Raw genomic sequence first — 16,711 nt, 5'->3', positions numbered from 1 at the left:
CGCTCGCGCCCCCGCCCCACGCCGGGCTGAGGGGAGCGAGTGGGGGCACAGGGCGGGCGGAACAGCGCGGCGGGGACACGGCGCACTCTCCCCCCCCCGCCCGCCGGGTCGCTCCGGGCTCGATTAGTCAGGCCTGGGCAGGCTCTGGGATGGACCAGCCCGGCCTGGGCGGGGGAGCATCGAGAGGCGGCTGGAGCTGCAGCCGGCGGGGCAGCGGAGCCGAAAGGTCGGGCTGCGGGGGCCCGCCGGGGGGCGGCGACGGCCAGGGCCAGGCCCGGGCCCCGACCCCTCGCGCTGCCCAGCGGGCAGGAGCGTCCCCCGCCCCCCGGAGCGGGCGGGGCCCGGCGGCGGGCGAGGGCGGCCCTGCTCGGTGGCGGGCGCAGTGCATGCTGGGAGCGGGTCGGCTGGGGAGCCCTCGAGCCGCTTGGCCACGTGCCGGGGGAGGGGGCCGCGCCGGGCTCCGGCCGCGGGGGGGGGGGCGTTTCCGGCCCTGGCTTCATGGGCGGGGCGGGGCCCAGGGGACAAACTCGCCCCGGCCTGAGGGCCCCACATCCGAGCGAGAGCCGCCCCCGCGGCCAGCGCCGAGCGGAGCGGCTCGCTCGGGGCCCCCGCAGCCGGGGGTGACGCCGCGCGGGGAGCCCGCCAGTGACGCGCCTCTGCAGCCTCCCGGGACTTCGCAAGCCCGAGGGAGACGGGAACCAGCCCCCCGCCGCTCCGCAGGGCGGGACACGGCTCCTGCCCGGGGCGGCAGTCGCGTTAACCCGAGACACCCGCGCGTGTCCGGCTCTGCACCGCCGAACAGAGACCGTCCCTGTATTGTTCTCGGGTGCTTGTGGCGCGGGGACCCCCCAGTGTTCCGCGGAACGTGGTTTGGGGGGAGGCTGATTTAGACAGTGGCAGAGAGAGTGTGCGGAGGACGCCAAACGGGGAGCGGCTGCAACTGCTTCGGAGGAGGGGGCCGTGTGAGCTGGGCCAACTGCAGAAATGGCCTCAAGAAAATAGGATGAAGTATAATGAGGGGAAATGCAAAGTCCTCCCCTGAGTGAGGAACAATCACTTTCCCAAATACACACTGGGAGGTGACTCCAGGAAGGAGAACTGCAGAAGGGGCTCTAGGCAGCATAATAGAGCACAAGCAGATATGAGTCAACAGTGTGACACTGCTGCAAAAAAGCAAACATGATTCTGGGATGTATTAACAGGAGTCCTGTGAGCAAGACATGAGAAATCGTTCTTCCTCTCTGCTCTGTACTGGTTAGGTCTCAGCCAGAGTATTGTGTCCGGTTGTGGGCACTGCATGTCAAGAAAAACGTGGAGAAATTGGAGAGGGTCCAGGGAGGAGAAACAAAAATAATTAAAGGTCTAGATAACATGATCTAGGAGGGAAGGCTGAAAGAATTGCATTTGTTTAGTTTGGAAAAGAGAAGACTGAGAAGGGACATAAAAGGGTGTTACAAGGAGGAGGAATCAAAAATGTCCCTGAGCTTTAATGACAGTACAAGAAGCAACGGGCCTCACTTGTAGTAAGGGAGGTTTAGGTTGGATATTAGGGAAAAACTTCCCAACTGTCAGGGTGGTTAAACACTGGAATAAATTGCCTAGGGAGGTTGTGGAATCTCCATCACTGGAGATAGTTAAGAGCATGTTTGATAGAGATCTCTCAGGGATGATCTAAACGGTGCCTGACCCTGCTGTGAGGTCAGGGGATTGTACTCAATGACTTCACAAGGCTCCTTCCAGTTCTAATATTCTGTGATTCTAACTAGCCCAGGACCAGTGTTGTCCAGTCTTCTCCTGGCTACGTGTACAGGGAAAGATGAGGTTTTGCTAAGAAATCCTCCAATTTCAAGCTGCTGAGAGTTTATTAAGTCTGAAACACAAATACATATCAGAGAGGTAGCCGAGTTAGTCTGTATCGTCAAAAACAACAAGAAGTCCTGTGGCACCTTGTAGACTAACAGATATTTAGGAGCATAAGCTTTCGTGGGCAAAGACCTGCTTCGATTGGTGTTGCTCCCAGTTACAAAGTTCTTAGCTGCTGTACATACCATTGTCCTTGAAATCCAACTCTGGTCTATCATGATGAAAGGGGAATAGTGTCAAGTGGCTATAACAAGAGAATAGTTTTGCTACTAATTTACTGTATTGCAGCCTAGTCTCTGTTGTGTACTTCAGTTTCCCCAGTTACAGTTTCCAGCTGTAAGATGAACATAATTCCTGTCTCTCAGTAGTGGGGTGAGAATGAATGAATGTTCACAAAGGTCTTTGAGCTCCCAAGAAAAAAGATGCTATAGGCTTGTACGTTGTTATTAAAGGGTAGTGTGGTGTTAATGCAGATAATTGAAAAACACTCTGGGCTGAGTCCTTTTCCCAGTCAATTCCATGAAAGCAGCATCAGACCCTAAATGTGAAGTAGTAGCAGCAAATTCTGGCTATGTGTGAATACCCCACTGAAGGCACTGGCCCCTCTGGACCATCAGCAGTGTTTCAACCTGGACCTTTCAACACCAAAGTTTAGACCTCCACCTCCAAAGCTAAAGGACTGGGTCAATTAATTGTCAGCAGTAGTAAGCTGTACCTCTTTTGTGGAACACTCCCAGAGCAAGACATACGCACCACTTTACAAATGTCTTATACCTTACCTCTCAGCAAGGTAAGCCTGTCAGAAGTGTCTGAGCTGTCCTAGAGCTTGGCTCTGTTTAGGTGCCAGATCTATAGTAGCCTCTGCCTTGGCTCAATAGCTAAGGTTGGAACCCAAAGTAAAGACCTTTCTCCTTCCTTGTGTAGGGAGGTGATGTAACAAGGTGGATCACTCTCATTTGACCGATACTCCCGGTGAGAGAGATGAGCTTTTGAGCCACATAGAACTGCTCTTCTGGTCTCTCTGCAACAGAAGTTGGTGAAGTAAAAGATCTTATCCACTTTCTCTTGCTAATAGCCTGGGACCAGCATGGCTATAACTACACAACTAGTTTGTAAAATATGCTGCATTACCACCCCTACTTGGGGAGGGCCCATGCACAGGTTAGCTGCCTCCAACTGCCCTCAGCTAATAGATGTTGTTCTTCAGTTGAAGTACTAGAAGTTGTGTTTTCTTGTTGAAAATTCCAGGATCAAATGCTGCTGACAGCCCGCATTTGGGGGTGGTCATGAATAAACCTGGGCCCATATGGGAACATTTGCAGGATTGGAGCCTGTTTGCACTGGCTGATCTCCCACATGAAAAATTTCATAGTAAATGTTAAGCGTCTGTTTTAGCAGGGGAAATGTAGCACTTTAAAGACTAACAAAATGATTTATTCGGTGATGAGCTTTCATGGGAGAGACCCACTTCATCAGATCAATTTAATTTCCAATACAGACTGACATATATAAGTACAGAGGACCAAAAAGAAAAAAAAATTGCAATAAAAACTGACAGATCAAATAGGATAGAAGGAGGGAGGTGAGAGGTGGACGGTTGGTTGTTAATTGTTCCGACTTTGGACACAGAGCACCCATAAAGAAACTCAGCGCACGTAAGCCTGTCAGTGAACACTTCAGCGGAGTGGGCCATTCTGTTAAAGACCTGAGAATTTGTGTCCTGCAACACAGAGAATTTAACAACAGATTAGAGCATGAGATTTCTGAGTTAGAGTACATATTCAAATTTGACACATTAACACATGGTATGAACAGAGAGATCAACTTCATCATGCATTACAAGGACTGCCTCTCTTTCTTTGATGCTTGTAATTACCTCAGTTCTGCTGCTTTGTTTTACTGGAGTACAGGATAACACAGCTACCTCTTACTGCTCAAGTGTCTGTCTTGGTACTCTGGAGCTTTAAAGAGTTGCTACGTTAAAAAAAATCTGAAAATTCTTTAAGAAGCAGATTCTGTTTGGGAACAAAAAGAAAATCAGTAAGGATCAAGTCAAAGGGAATTTTAAAAATAAAAACAGTGCACCACCAAATGTTGTCAGGGTACAAACGTTAGTGACTGACAATATGGATTTAAGAAATCTTTCATTTTCCTTATGTATGTGTTTACTGCTTCCTCTGTCTCTGAATAAGTTTGCTCAGACAGGATCACCTTGCTGGTCCGCATGCCTCCAAACTGGGATGTTTCTACCTTCTGTGATGAGCAGGTACCAACTTTCCCCGTGTTTGTTTTCAGAGCCCTTTGGTGACAGAATGACAGTATGGATGTTGGGGGTAGTTCCCTTCTCCCAGACAGCATCCTCTATGAGATTTTCCTGTACTTGGACCACGTAGATGTGGTCTCAGTGGGGCTGGTGTGTCGGCAATGGCAAGCTGTGGCCCGGGATGAGTTCCTGTGGAAGGAGCTGTTCTACAGATACTACAGGATCTCTCGGGAAGTGCCACGGCACCCAGGTTTGGCATTTAACTGAGTTTCATATGTTATTAATGTTGCATTATTGACAAGGGCTCGGTTAGCTGTTGATAGGGCACAGTCCACCCAGACCTGTAGGGGCTTTCTTCTCTGACTGGTGGTCTCTCTAAGGACCCATCCCTGAAGATCTAAATACAAACGTGTGAGGGACAGTCTCTTGGTCTCTAGGACAAGTCAGATGTGATGTGGGCACTGGTCCACATTCCACTGGAACTAGAGGGGAAAGAGTCTATTGCCCATAAGGCCCGGTTAAAGATTGTGGAATAGAATTTGCTGAAAATTCAGAGATTTTCTATCCCTCCTGCCCCTTCCTCCAGGTGTGTGAAAGATGTTTTTTAACTCTTCTGCAGACTGACAGTACCAAGATCAGTCTGCTGGGTGGTTATGGCCTTTAAGAAGGGCATAAGTAGGTAGAACAAATCTCCTGTTTATAGTGGTATTGTTACCCATTTTCAAACATGGGTCTGACTGGGCTTTGAACTGGAACCTCTTCAAACCCTGGTTGAGGACTGGGCCAAGGAGGACATAAGAACGTCCACACTGGGTCAGACCAAAGGTCCATCTAGGCCAGTGTCCCATCTCCTGACAGTGGCCAATGCCAGATGCCCCAGCTGGAATGAACAGAGCAAGCAATCCTTCTCTATCTTCCATTCCCAGTCCTTGTAGCATGCTGGGGACACCATCCCTGCCCATCATGGCTGATAGGCATTGATGTCCCCATGCCAGCGTGGACTCTTTGGAATGTCACCTGAGCTGAGATGCCACCAAGCAGCGACCCTTGTATGCGGAGTGTGGGGGTGGCCTCCCAGAAGAGATTCAAATGCTGCCTTCCCATTTAGCATAGCATCCACAGCTGGCAGCGTATTTCTGCTGGTGCTGTGCAGCTGCACAGGTGTCGGTGCACATAACAACATTTATTCCCCGCATGGATGGAAGAATTTGGAGGGAATGTTGCCACTGAGCCTGCCTTTTCTGCCATCCTGGTTGCCCTTAACCCTGTCGTGCTGAGCCAGGCTTTTAAGCCTCCTCCAGCATCCACGTAGGTAGGGCCGCACCCAACTGCAGAACGATACCTAGAATCATAGAACACTAGAACTGGAAGGAACCTCAAGCGGTCGTCATGTCGAGGCCCCTGCCATCATGGTGGGATCAAGCACTATCTATATCATCCCTGACACTGAAAGCTCACCTTAAGGACATGCCGGAACACTTAGTCGTACGTCCACATTCCTTGGAATGCAAGCCCAAAGTTGTATGGAAGTTGCCTCCTCCTTCAATGTGGAGGGAGGCATGCACAACTTCCTGGGCCCCCAGTTAGAAATTGCATAAACTGGGTTATAGTATAAACAAGAATTAAATTCATTAACAACAAAAAGTGTCAGCTGTTAGAGGCAGAAAACCAAACAGAGCAGATTACTAATCAAATACCAAGCATGCAATCTAAGCTACAAATAATAATTCCTTACCCTAGATACTGTTTTAGGTTCATTTCTTCACAGGCCGGAGAGATCTTTCTAGTCTGAGTCCAGTAGTTCTCCTCCCCTGTCTCATATGGGCTGTTCCAGTGCTTTACCGTCAAGGTGTTTTCAAGTATCTCTGGTTGGGGAGGCAGAGGAGAAGAAAACTGAAGACGTTGATCGTTTTCTTCCTCTGCCTCAAATAGGGTTTCCATAAGGTTAGAATCCTTTGTCTGATTCTTTCTCCTCGCAGTGGAACAGTTCAGCGGTGCAAGACGGAGGTTTTTTTTTTTCAGGTGACCAAGTCACCTGACTTTGTAGAATCAAAGTATCCATGCGTCAGCAACAGGATGGTGTCTTCTGGAAGGCCAAGCCTTTTCACAACCCTGCTGTCCTTGCTAATGGCCCATCAGCCCTGTCTGGTTTTTAACTTTTGGTGTACCTGAAGCATTAGAAAAGGACATCAACCAAAGTAGCATCATTGAAATACAGTAAATGGTCAATATTCTTAACTTCAGAAACAAAAATTGTACTGGCATACTGAATAAGATTATCCTATTTATAAACCATAACCTTTCCACTAATACTTTACATAAGTGATCTGGCATGAAGCATATCTCAGTTGTGCCATTTTCATAAAGAGTATGGAGTATGACGTCACAAACTATCCGCCATGAATTCATCTAGTTCTTCTTTGAACCCTTAAAGTCTTGTTCTTCGGAACATCTTCTGGTGAGGCATTCCATGGGTTGAGTGTGTGTTGCATTGAAGAAATACTTCCTTTTGTTTTAAACCTGCTGCCTGTTAATTTCATTTGGTGCCCTTAGTTCTAGTGTTATGGGAAGGGGTAAACAACTGTTTATTCCCTTTCTCTACATCAGTCATTATTTTATAGATCTCAGGCACATCCCACACCCTTCCTTAGTCATCTCTTTTCCAAGCTGTCTTATGCCAGTCTTAATAATCTCTCCTCATGAGGAAGTCACTAATGAATTTTGTTGCCCTTTTCTGAACCTTTTTCCAACTCTAATTTTTATTATTTTTATTTTTTTTTTGAGATGGGGCAATCACATCTGCACACGGTATGCAAAATATGGGTGTATGATAGGTTTACATAGACATTTTCTGTCTTCTGATATACCCTTTTCTTAATGATTCCCAACATTCTTTTTGCTTTTTTGACTGCCACTGCACATTGCATGGGTGTTTTCAGAGAACTATCCACAATGACTCCAAAATCTCTTTCTGGAGTGTAACATCTTAGGGATGTTGTAGAATCTCCATCACTGGAGATATTTAAGAGCAGGTTAGATAAATACCTATCAGGGATTCTGCATTCTGAAAATGGATCATTTCTACCTATTCTTTGTTTCCTAGCTTTTAACCAGTTATCAGTCCATGACAGGATCTTCCCGCTTATTCCATGATAGCTTTCTTTGCATAAGAGCCTTTGGCGAGGAGCCTTGTCAAAGGCTTTCTGGGAATCTGAGTACACTATATCCACTTGCTGCCTCTCAGAGAATTCTAGATGATTGGTGAGGCATGATTTCCCTTTAAAAAGCCATTTTAACTCTTCGACATCAAATTACATTCATCTATATGCCTGGCAACTTGTTTTTTTATCATTTTAACTGGTTTGCATGTACTGAAATCAGTCTTACAGGTCTGTAATTGCCAGGATCACCTCTGGAGCCCTTTCAAAACACTATCTCTGATTACCAGCCAGGGGAGCTTTGTCTATGCTAGGACACCTGCAATTGCTAATTCCAGAGAGAAATGTGAAGTCCCTGCTGTAAATAAGAAATGTGGCTTTGTGGCTTCCTCCTGCACTGAGCATTAACTCCTCCCTCCTACCCATGTGTGTTTCAGCTGCTGTTTCTTGGTACGAGGAGTTCCAGAGGCTCTATGACACGATACCCTGCATTGAAGTGCAGACCCTGACGGAGCACAATGACCAGGTCTTACACCTTAGCTTCTCCCACTCAGGCTACCTGTTTGCATCCTGCTCCAAGGACTGCACAGTTAAGGTAAAGGGGATGCAGCTGTACTGCGGAGGGGTTGATTCACTCACCTGGACTGGGTGTGTTCAGGCTCCAGCTGTGAATATCTTCAGTTGAGCTGATGCAAACCCCACTGAGTTAGTGCCAGCAGGCATTCCTGTCAGGAGCTGGGAGGAGAGATTCTGGGATGGAAGCTTATAGGTGTCCAGAAAGCAGATGGGCAGGTTGGGAGTATCTGAGTTTGTAGGGCTTTGGGCTGGTTGGAGTGCACAGGCTGGTTCTCCTCTGCATTGCTGGTTATCACCGCATCCTCTGGGGCTCCTGGACTAAACCTCTTTTGTTCCCTTGCAGGGGTTAGTGCGTTGTCTGTGCGGTGGCTGTGGCAGGCACATAAAAAAAAAAAAGGGGGACGGGAGGGGTGGGCGGTGGCCAGCGCTAAGGGTTGGCTGGGGAAGGAAGCAAAGCTGCAGGTGGCTTTTCAGCAAAAAATCTCTGGATGCGTAGGCCAGAAGGGACCATTGTGATCAGCTAATCTGACCCCTGCTCACAGACCCTTGCCTGCCCATTCCTGTAACAGACCCCCTAACCTAATTTCCTTGCCCAAGTGCTCTCTCACCGAGATCTCTGACCTAAGCCCCAAGTCAGCTGCTGACACCCCAGCATGGGCAATGGTTGGGCAGGGTCTGAGAGAGTAGGAAGGAGATCCAGGGAACAGTTTTGTGTGCCTAAGTGTCAGGGCTTCTGACTCTGCTACTGACCCACTGTTCACACCTTGTGCCTCTGCGCATCTCCTGGGCTCCCTTGGCCCCCACCAAGGAAAAAGCTGGCTGGGTCCATACCTACACACTAACTCGATTGCCAGGAGCCAAGGGAGTCCTGTCTGACTGCAGTACCATGTGCTGGCATAGCTTGAAGGGCCTGCGACCCAGCTCCAGTCCCACTAAAGTTGCACTGGGGCCCAGTGAAGTGAATATGGAGACAGGCTCCTCTGTCAGCTGGGACTGTCAAATGAATCAGGAGGCAGAAGTGGGCTCTCAGAGGGAAAAACAGCCTGAGGGAATCATAGAATCCTAGGGCTGGATGGGACCTCAGAAGGTCATCTAGTCCAGCCTCCTCTCTAAATCCGGATCAGCCCCAGCCAGGGCTTTGTCAAGCCGGGACTTAAAAATCTCTAGGGATGGAGAGTCTGCCACCTCTCTAGGTAACGCATTCCAGTGCTTCACCACCCTCCTGGTGAAGTAGGTTTTCCTAATAGCCAACCTAGACCTCCTGCACACTGTAACTTCAGACCATTGCTCCTTGTTCTGCCATCATTCAGTACTGAGAACAGCCTCTCTCCATCCCCTTTAGAGCCCCCTTCAGGAAGTTGAAGGCTGCTATCAAATCCCCCTTCACTTTTGTTTCGTTTCTGTAGATTAAATAAATCCAGATCCCTCAGCCTCTCCTCATAAGTCATGTGCTCCAGCCTGTAAGCATTTTTATCACCCTCTGCTGGACCCTTTCCAATGCATTTACATCCTTTCTGTACGGTAATGACCATCACAAGGGCAATGCACTGATTGGAGCCAAATTCATCCAACGTATTCATAGCAGTGACTCTGCCAGACCCCCTGGTTCCCTTCTGAAGGGCTTTCTGGGAAGGAGGCTGGGATTAGCAAGTCCCCATCCATTTGTTCCTTGACTGGCACTCTGCAAATCCTGGTCGTCTAGAGACACATGCTCTGAGCGCAACGGTCAGGCCGCTAACTGCCTGTCCTTTCCCCTTTGCTCTCAGATCTGGAACAATGAGCTGGCCATTTCCCTGCTCCACAGCTCCAACATGAGGCTGTACAACTGGAGCTACACCCAGTTCTCCCAGTTCAACTCGGATGACTCCCTCCTCCTGGTGTCAGGGGTCTTTGTGGGGCCTCGCAACTCCTCGTCAGGAGAGATTGCGGTCGTTAGCTTGGGTAATGCTCTTTCAGCTTGGCTGTGCTGTGGTGTGTGTGTGGGCTCGGCTGGCTAGCCACAGCTTCAGATAGTCCTGGGAAGGCTGCAGGTGGTGGGATGGATGGGCTGTGCCTGGGCCTGTGCTCAGGACCAGAACTGAATGGGGGGGTTGGGTCCTTTTTTAAAGGGATAGTTGGCAGGTGCTCATGCTGCTGCAGGGGAGGGCGGCAGTGGGTAAGCTTTCCCTCACCGCTCAGTCCTGCGGCCACCCGTCCCCCAGCTTTGTCAGGAGCCCTGACCCACAAGACCGTTAGCTGGTCTGTTCCTGGCATCAGAGGCAGCTTTGCTGATGCTCATCCTTCCTGGCCTGGAGTGTCCTCTGCAGCTACAGTCCTGGGAGCCTGTACTAATCTCGAGTCCCAGTATCTCCTACTATCTCTGCCCTGGGTTCCTTGTCCAAGGGGAGGCTTCTTCCAGGGGTGGATTGGCTCAAAATCTGTGGGCCCCTGTTTAAATCGACAGTGGCTCTTACTGTGCAGAGAAGAGAGGGGAATAGCTGGGCTGCTAGTTGTTATAGCAGCACTGAAAGGCAGTGAGCGATGGGAATCCACATGGATAGTAAATTGTAAGAGGAGCTTCCCATCTTCACTCTGCTGCTGGATTCACCTGGCCTCTGCCTTGAATCCATGTCCCATGGAGCCTGTCTTGATCCACACAGGTCCTTTCTATGGAGCTGTACAGCTCTTCCCTTTCTCCTTCCCTGCAGAGAACTTTACGCTCCTCTCCAGGGTGAGGAACAAGCCCTATGATGTGTTTGGCTGCTGGCTGAATGAAACCAACTTGATTTCTGGCAACCTGCATCGAATTGGGCACATCACCTCCTGCTCAGTGCTGTGGCTGAATAATGCCTTCCAGGTACGTCACAGGGCCAGGTCCTCCCAGTGCTGGCTCACGTAATAGCCTTGGCAGTTCCCATGAGCTGGGACAGGGGTGTGAGCTACTCCAGCATCACTGCTCAGGCTCCTCCCAGGGAGCCAGTGCCTGGGAGACCCAGGGGCACTGCGAACAAGGGTGAGGAACAGCACAGGCTCCCATGATCCTGCTTTTTGTGGTGGGAGTTTGGGTCGTGCCGGGAGCAATTACTGGGCCAGCGTGAACTTGGGAGAAGGGTAACCAGTGGCGAGCTGAGGCTCATGGTGACGGTGGCTGAAAGTGGCCCTCCATTGCCCACTGCCTCCCTGGCACAGCACCCCTCGCAGTGGACATGGTTCTGGGCTGTCTGCTTGGACCCCAGCCCGTGGTGTCATTCTGGAACAGACCAGGGGATGAACCACTGTGTGTAAAGAGTCGCTGGAGTCCCTGTTAGATCCTGAGAGAGCTCCGAGCCTAGAGCTGCTGGAGCACGTTAGGTGTTGCCCGCCTGCTCTGGCACAAGCATTCGCTTACCCTGTGCCCCAGTTTCCTCCAGGATGAAGTAGGGAGAACAGCTCCCCAAGCTCAGCCTGCGTGCTGAGCACATTGGGACCTGTTCTTCCCCTCTGAGCAGCTTCTCAGCTGGCACCAATCACGCTGAACCTGTGGTCAGGCTAGAAGCTTTGTTCCTGCCTGTACGTTAGTTAGGACAGGTGGTGTCAACTCCAGCTCTAAAGCCCAGAATTGTGGCATCTATTTCCAGGCCTGGCACTGGCTGGCTGTGTGACCCTGAGCATGGCCCCAGCTGCGCCTCAGTTTCCCACTTGTGAGATGGGAACCGCTTCACTGGCCCATCTCCAAAGGGCTCTGTTCACCCCCACTTGTAAAGTGTTTTGAGAGCCTCTGTTGAAAGGCCCTGTTGGGCTTGGTGCTGCTCAGAGGGGGCCCCTCTCCAGAGGCTTGCACACCTGTGCAGTCTGTTGTAGAAGGGATGCTGAGCAATTTCACGCTGCCTGGCTGTTTGGGCCCAAGCCGGAGGCACCTCTGTGAGCTGCTCGCACCCGCAAGCAAGCATTGCGCTCTCTGCCCTCTCCCAACAGGGCGTCGAGTCTGAGAACGTGAACGTGGTGAAGAGACTGTTCAAAATCCAGAACCTGAATGCCAGCACCATCCGGACGGTGATGGTTGCCGACTGCAGCCGCTACGACACCCCAGACCTGCTCCTGGACTACCAGGAGCAACTGGCTGCTGCTGCCCCCACCTACCAGCTCTTTGATCTTGGCAGCGAGAGCGAGGACGAGGAGGGGAAGCCCAAGCCACGAGCGATGCCGGAGCCAGTGGCGCAGGCCTCTGTGGAGGGAGGGGGTGGGACAGCAGAGGATGGGCTGCAGCAGTTCCTGGATGACCTCCTGGAAGGCCGCATGAAGCCTGTCATGAGCGAGAGAGAGCTGGAGACAAAGGTGGCTGAGCTGCTTGCCAGGAGCAGGACTAAGCCACCGGAGCTAGCCCAGCTCCCTGCAGAGGCCGGCAACAAGAAATACTTGATCTTCACCACAGGATGCCTCACTTACTCTCCACACCAGATAGGTATGGGGCAGAGCTCTGGCGCCCGCAGGTCTCGAGGGTCCCAGCAGAGGGTTTCTGTATGTGCCAGCTGTAGTTAAGATTGCAAAGCAGCTGCCATTACAGCCCGTTAGCAAAATGCTTCCCACCAGGCTGCAGGTTTTCAGGCTTTGTCTCTGGCCAAAGATGAAACTCTCAGGGAAGCTTGTGCAAACCCATCAGCTGTTTAGAGCAGGGGCAGGGGAACGACAGCCTGTGGGTTGGATCCAGCCCTCCACGGTCCTCTCTACCACCAGCATCCTGCAGTCCGGCGGGGCCTTGGGGCAGGCTCCCCACCTGCTGCATTTGGGCAGGGGGCCATGGTAATCAAACAACACGTCCGGGGCTGAAATCCAGCTGTGGAAGGGCTGCCAGCCACTGCTTCAGCTGCATGGGGCACGGACCCAACCCTGGCCGCTGCTTGAGCCCTGGGGCCACAGCTCCAGCTGTCAGCTCACCAGCCAGCTGCTCTGCTGCTCCCTGGCCCAGCTGCCACCGCGGAACAAGTCCTGAAGATGTTGGGAAGTCACAGAATCTGTGACCTCCGAGTTAATTTGCCCCCGGCAGCAGAGCAGGGTTCTGCTCTCAGAACTGCATAGGCGCTGGCAGTGCTGGTGAGCTGACAGCTGGAGCTGTGGAATTTGGCCTGTGAGGAACCAGCTCTTTCCAGTTACACTTAGTTCCAAGGAGATTCTGGCCGGTGAAAGGAGGCAGCATGGAATCATGGGGGCGAAGGACTAAACGCTCCAGCCCAGCTGCAGACGTCACGGGCAGGGCCCAAATGACATGCTGGGCTGGCGGCCTGGGAATAGCCAGCAGAGGAGTGCCTGGAGACTGGTGCCCTGTGCTGTGCCTTGACCCACAGTCGCCACCTGAGCCTTGTCAGAGGGAGTCAGTTCCCAGCCAGGGTCTCCCCGAGGCCTTCGATTGTAGTGAGGGTCGGAGGGACGCTCTGCACAGGAGCATCCTTCAGCCCTGGGCTAGTGCATGAAGCCGACAAGCCAGGCAGCATCTTGCAGCGTGTGCTAATTCTCCCTTCCTGCCTCCCTTTCCCTTGAAGGGATTAAGCAGATCTTGCCTCACCAGATGACGACCGCTGGACCAGTGCTTGGGGAGGAGAGACGTTCGGACGAGTTCTTTGATTCATTGGACCACGTCATTGACATCCATGGGCACATTATCGGGATGGGTCTCTCTCCTGACCACAGGTGGGTGTGCGGGATACAGGGGAGCAGAAGGCCAGCCGGCTGGCCTGCCTGCCAGGGGGATGGGGTTGCTGGCTGCTCACTTTTTAAGGAGGGAGCAGATCTCCAGCAGTTGGTGGTTCATTTATGAAGAGCATTGGGATGGACCTCTGCCTCCATTAATGCCTGTACACAGGCACGGAGTAGACAGGCCCCAGGTCTTCTGAGATCTCATCGCCCAGGCTCTGGCACACGGCAAAGTGAATGCAACCTGGCATCTCTGTCAGCAGGGTGATAAACCAGGCTGTCCCTGCAGGGGCCTGACCTGGGCTCTGCACACCACCAACTACAGCCCTAGGCAGAGAAACGCCTCTGGGACAGCAGGGGAGCGACCTTTCAGTCAGGCACAGCATGGGCAAGCCCCACACCCAGTGCCCTTCAGAACGGGTCATGGGCCCTGCAGCCAGCAGGTGGGTGGTTCTGCCCTTCCGGGGGAAGGAGACGGCCGTGAGTCTTAGCCGGAAGAGACAGGCGTTGGTTCTGAGTGGCAGAACTGAGTAGGGAGGGAGATGGTTTCACTGAAATCCTGAAAATAATTCACATAAAAGCAGGTGTTTCCAAAACCCCAGTCTGTAGCCCAGACACAAGGCTGGAGAGGCAGGCCCTGAAGCCAGCAGAATCCAGCCAGAGAGGTTTTCTAGCCTGGAAGGCAACACTGTCAGACATGACACAGTAGCTCCAATAGTGATCCAGCAACAGAACCTCTCCGCTCCTGTCCCCTAGGTACCTCTATGTGAACAGCCGGTCCTGGCCCCAGAACTGTGTGATTTCTGATCCCATGCAGCCACCCCCCATTGCAGAGGAGATTGATCTGCATGTGTTTGACCTGAAGACGATGAAGGAGGTGAAGAGAGCCCTGCGGGCCCATCGGGCCTACACCCCCAACGACGAATGCTTCTTCATCTTCCTTGACGTCAGCAGGGACTTCGTTGCCAGGTGCCGACTGGGCCCGTCTCTCAACCCCAAAGCTGGTGGGACGGGAGGGCAGATAAACCCCCTCCTTGTAACCCCTCTGAGCTACTGGGGCATTGTAGAGCTAAGCTGGGTCTGACCTGGGGGAGATGCTCAGAGGGTGGTTTACCTGAAAAGGGGGTGCCAGGTGGAAGACTGTCAGGTACACGGGTCAGTGTTCTGAGTGGAACCCCAGGCTTACGGGAGAGGCACCTGCTTCCTTAGTGCATTTGTGACGCTTCTGAGGGAGGTGGTTAGGCCCCCATCTCTCTGGCTGGGCTGGGCTCTTACTGGTCTCTCCTGTCCCCTGCAGTGGTGCAGAAGATCGCCACGGCTACATCTGGGACCGACACTACAACATCTGCCTAGCCAAGCTGCAGCACAACGATGTGGTGAACTCAGTGGCGTTCAGCCCCATTGAGCAGGAGCTGCTGCTGACAGCCAGTGATGACGCTACCATCAAAGTGTGGCGCTCCCCCCGCACTGTGCGCATCTGCCAGGCCAGGAGGCCCAAGCCCAGGAAGCTGCTCTTCTCCTGGCTTGGGAATCAGAAGATCTGAGCCACGGCACCGGCTTGTGCTGCGGGCCAGGGGGGATGTCACCGAAGAGGGGCTCAGGGTGCAAGAGAGAATCTTGCACGCCTAGCACCGACTCACCTCTGACAAGATGGCTACAGTTGACACCCGCCCACTGCACCCACATTTGCACTGTCACTGCAGCCTGTGAGCAGAGACCCGGCTGGGTTTTAGCCCCCAGACTCTCCACTGCTGCTAACCCATCATGCTATTTGCAGCCAAGTGTTGGTCGCTGGTCAGCGCAGACTGGGCAGTTGGTTGTTCATGAGCTAGGGGATTTTGCTTCCCTGAGAACTGCTAGCTGCAGAGCACAGCGCCTTGTCAGCACAGGACTGCTTTTAGTAGCTGTTTTCTTGATATCTCTTTGTCCCAGACCTTTGCAGGAGGCACTGACTGGCTGCCCTCCTGTCTCCTGCAGGGCCTGGGAGTGAGGGCCCAGGGCCTGAATGCAGACTGAGGAGTGAGGGGACTTGGAAAAGAAGCTCTGGCTCTGAAGTGCAAACATGTAGCTGGGGCTGGTTTGACAGCACTAGTTCTGCGGAGGGCAGCTGTCAAATCCAGGCCTACCAGAGCCGTGGGGGCTGCAGTCAGCTCCAGCCAAGCCTCTTATCGCAGTTTTCCATTTGCTGCCTCTGTTACTGGCTTCCACCCAAGGGTCTGTTGAGCTGGTGGCACACAGTGTGAGCCCCATGTCCTGCAAGAACTGCCCCATAGCATTGATGCTACAGCTGCCATTGCCTAATGTGGTGTATTCCTGGCACCCCGCTGCAGCAAGAGTTGACCATGAGCAGTTGGGTGGGGCTCATGCTGTGACCCTTGGGCCCTCCGGATGTTTGAGGCTGGAGTTGCTCCACTTGCCACTGGAGAATAAAGCACTATTCCACCATGGCTGGCCTCTTCCTGCAGTAGCAGGAGCCTCCCCAGCTGCTTGTAAGCGCTCATCTAACACACCAACTGCTGTTTCTGTGCTCAGTCTCACTTAAGGCCCCTGGAGCTGGCTGTAACGAGGTAGGCCCTGGAAAGGGCTTCTACTGCCTACAGCAGATGAAGGGAAAATATCTCCCTTCCTGAAGCCGATTCCTCCTCGTTAATTGGGCCTAGGTGTGGAAAGCTGGCAGGCTTATGGCAACTTAAGCTTGGCTGTCTTTGGAAATAGTGGTGCTGAGATTGGCCTCCAACTAGGATCCTAAACCTCCAGGCCTGCCCTAAGCTCCAGCCCTGAGGAGCTCTGCGACCAGCTGGCTGGAATTACTAGGCCCTTGAATTTGGAAAGTTATTGTAGTCTACGACCCGGGGGAGGTGCGGGGGGGGGGAGGCTGGGGCAGCAGAGAGGAAATCCTTGCAGCCCCCTGCTCTCCAGTTACAGGGGAGTTCTGTCCCACAGCTCTGTCACTTTCTGGGTAGCAGGAGGTTTGCCAGTGGATAGGGCCAGAGCCCTGGACGCTGCCCTTTGGGCTGTTTGACCAGTAACAAAATGAAATAACTTCTTCCTGCTACATTGGGATTTTCTGAACTAGCCTGGGGATCCTGAGCTTTTCCTGCGCGCTGTGGTTGGGCCAGCAGGGGCCAGCTGAGCAGCCATTCAGGGTCAGGACATGCACCTTAGCCTGTGACCCCCAAAAAGCTAACCCAGGAGCAGGGAGCAC

General features: G+C 52.5%; 2 protein-coding genes across 3 annotated transcripts in view; one reads left to right on the top strand and one right to left on the bottom strand.

Moving 5' to 3' along the window:
* The first annotated feature begins 150 nt into the window (after positions 1-150).
* FBXW5 (F-box and WD repeat domain containing 5) lies at positions 151-15,268 on the top strand. 2 transcript variants are annotated; one of them, XM_075015732.1, is made up of 9 exons: positions 151-226; positions 4,159-4,376; positions 7,722-7,879; positions 9,627-9,801; positions 10,548-10,696; positions 11,794-12,280; positions 13,356-13,503; positions 14,263-14,475; positions 14,804-15,268. In XM_075015732.1, the coding sequence occupies exons 2-9, from the start codon at positions 4,184-4,186 to the stop codon at positions 15,048-15,050; spliced, it is 1,770 nt and encodes a 589-aa protein (XP_074871833.1). In that variant the 5' UTR covers positions 151-226; positions 4,159-4,183; the 3' UTR covers positions 15,051-15,268. The 2 variants fall into 2 exon arrangements, with proteins under 2 accessions (XP_074871833.1, XP_074871834.1); XM_075015733.1 differs by lacking the exon at positions 151-226 and having other exon boundaries at positions 3,878-4,376.
* TRAF2 (TNF receptor associated factor 2) overlaps positions 3,740-16,711 on the bottom strand; it is a 56,425-nt gene continuing 43,453 nt past the window's right edge. Inside the window, exons 12-14 of the transcript XR_012648387.1 lie at positions 7,924-8,019; positions 5,862-6,294; positions 3,740-3,878 (exon numbers count right to left, since the gene is read on the bottom strand). The gene's annotated coding sequence lies outside the window, so the exon portion shown is untranslated. The remainder of the gene's footprint in view (positions 3,879-5,861; positions 6,295-7,923; positions 8,020-16,711) is intronic.

The sequence above is a fragment of the Carettochelys insculpta genome, chromosome 21 (genome assembly GCF_033958435.1).
Source record: "Carettochelys insculpta isolate YL-2023 chromosome 21, ASM3395843v1, whole genome shotgun sequence".
NCBI lineage: Eukaryota > Metazoa > Chordata > Testudines > Carettochelyidae > Carettochelys > Carettochelys insculpta.
This window is presented reverse-complemented; position numbering and strand designations above follow the sequence as displayed.

Excerpts from the sequence above, each read along its gene's own strand:
- FBXW5 (XM_075015732.1), top strand. The coding sequence starts at position 4,184 with ATGGATGTTGGGGGTAGTTCCCTTCTCCCAGACAGCATCCTCTATGAG. Across the intron at positions 9,802-10,547 it reads GATTGCGGTCGTTAGCTTGG|AGAACTTTACGCTCCTCTCC; the intron begins GTAATGCTCTTT and ends CCTTCCCTGCAG. Across the intron at positions 12,281-13,355 it reads TTACTCTCCACACCAGATAG|GGATTAAGCAGATCTTGCCT; the intron begins GTATGGGGCAGA and ends TTTCCCTTGAAG.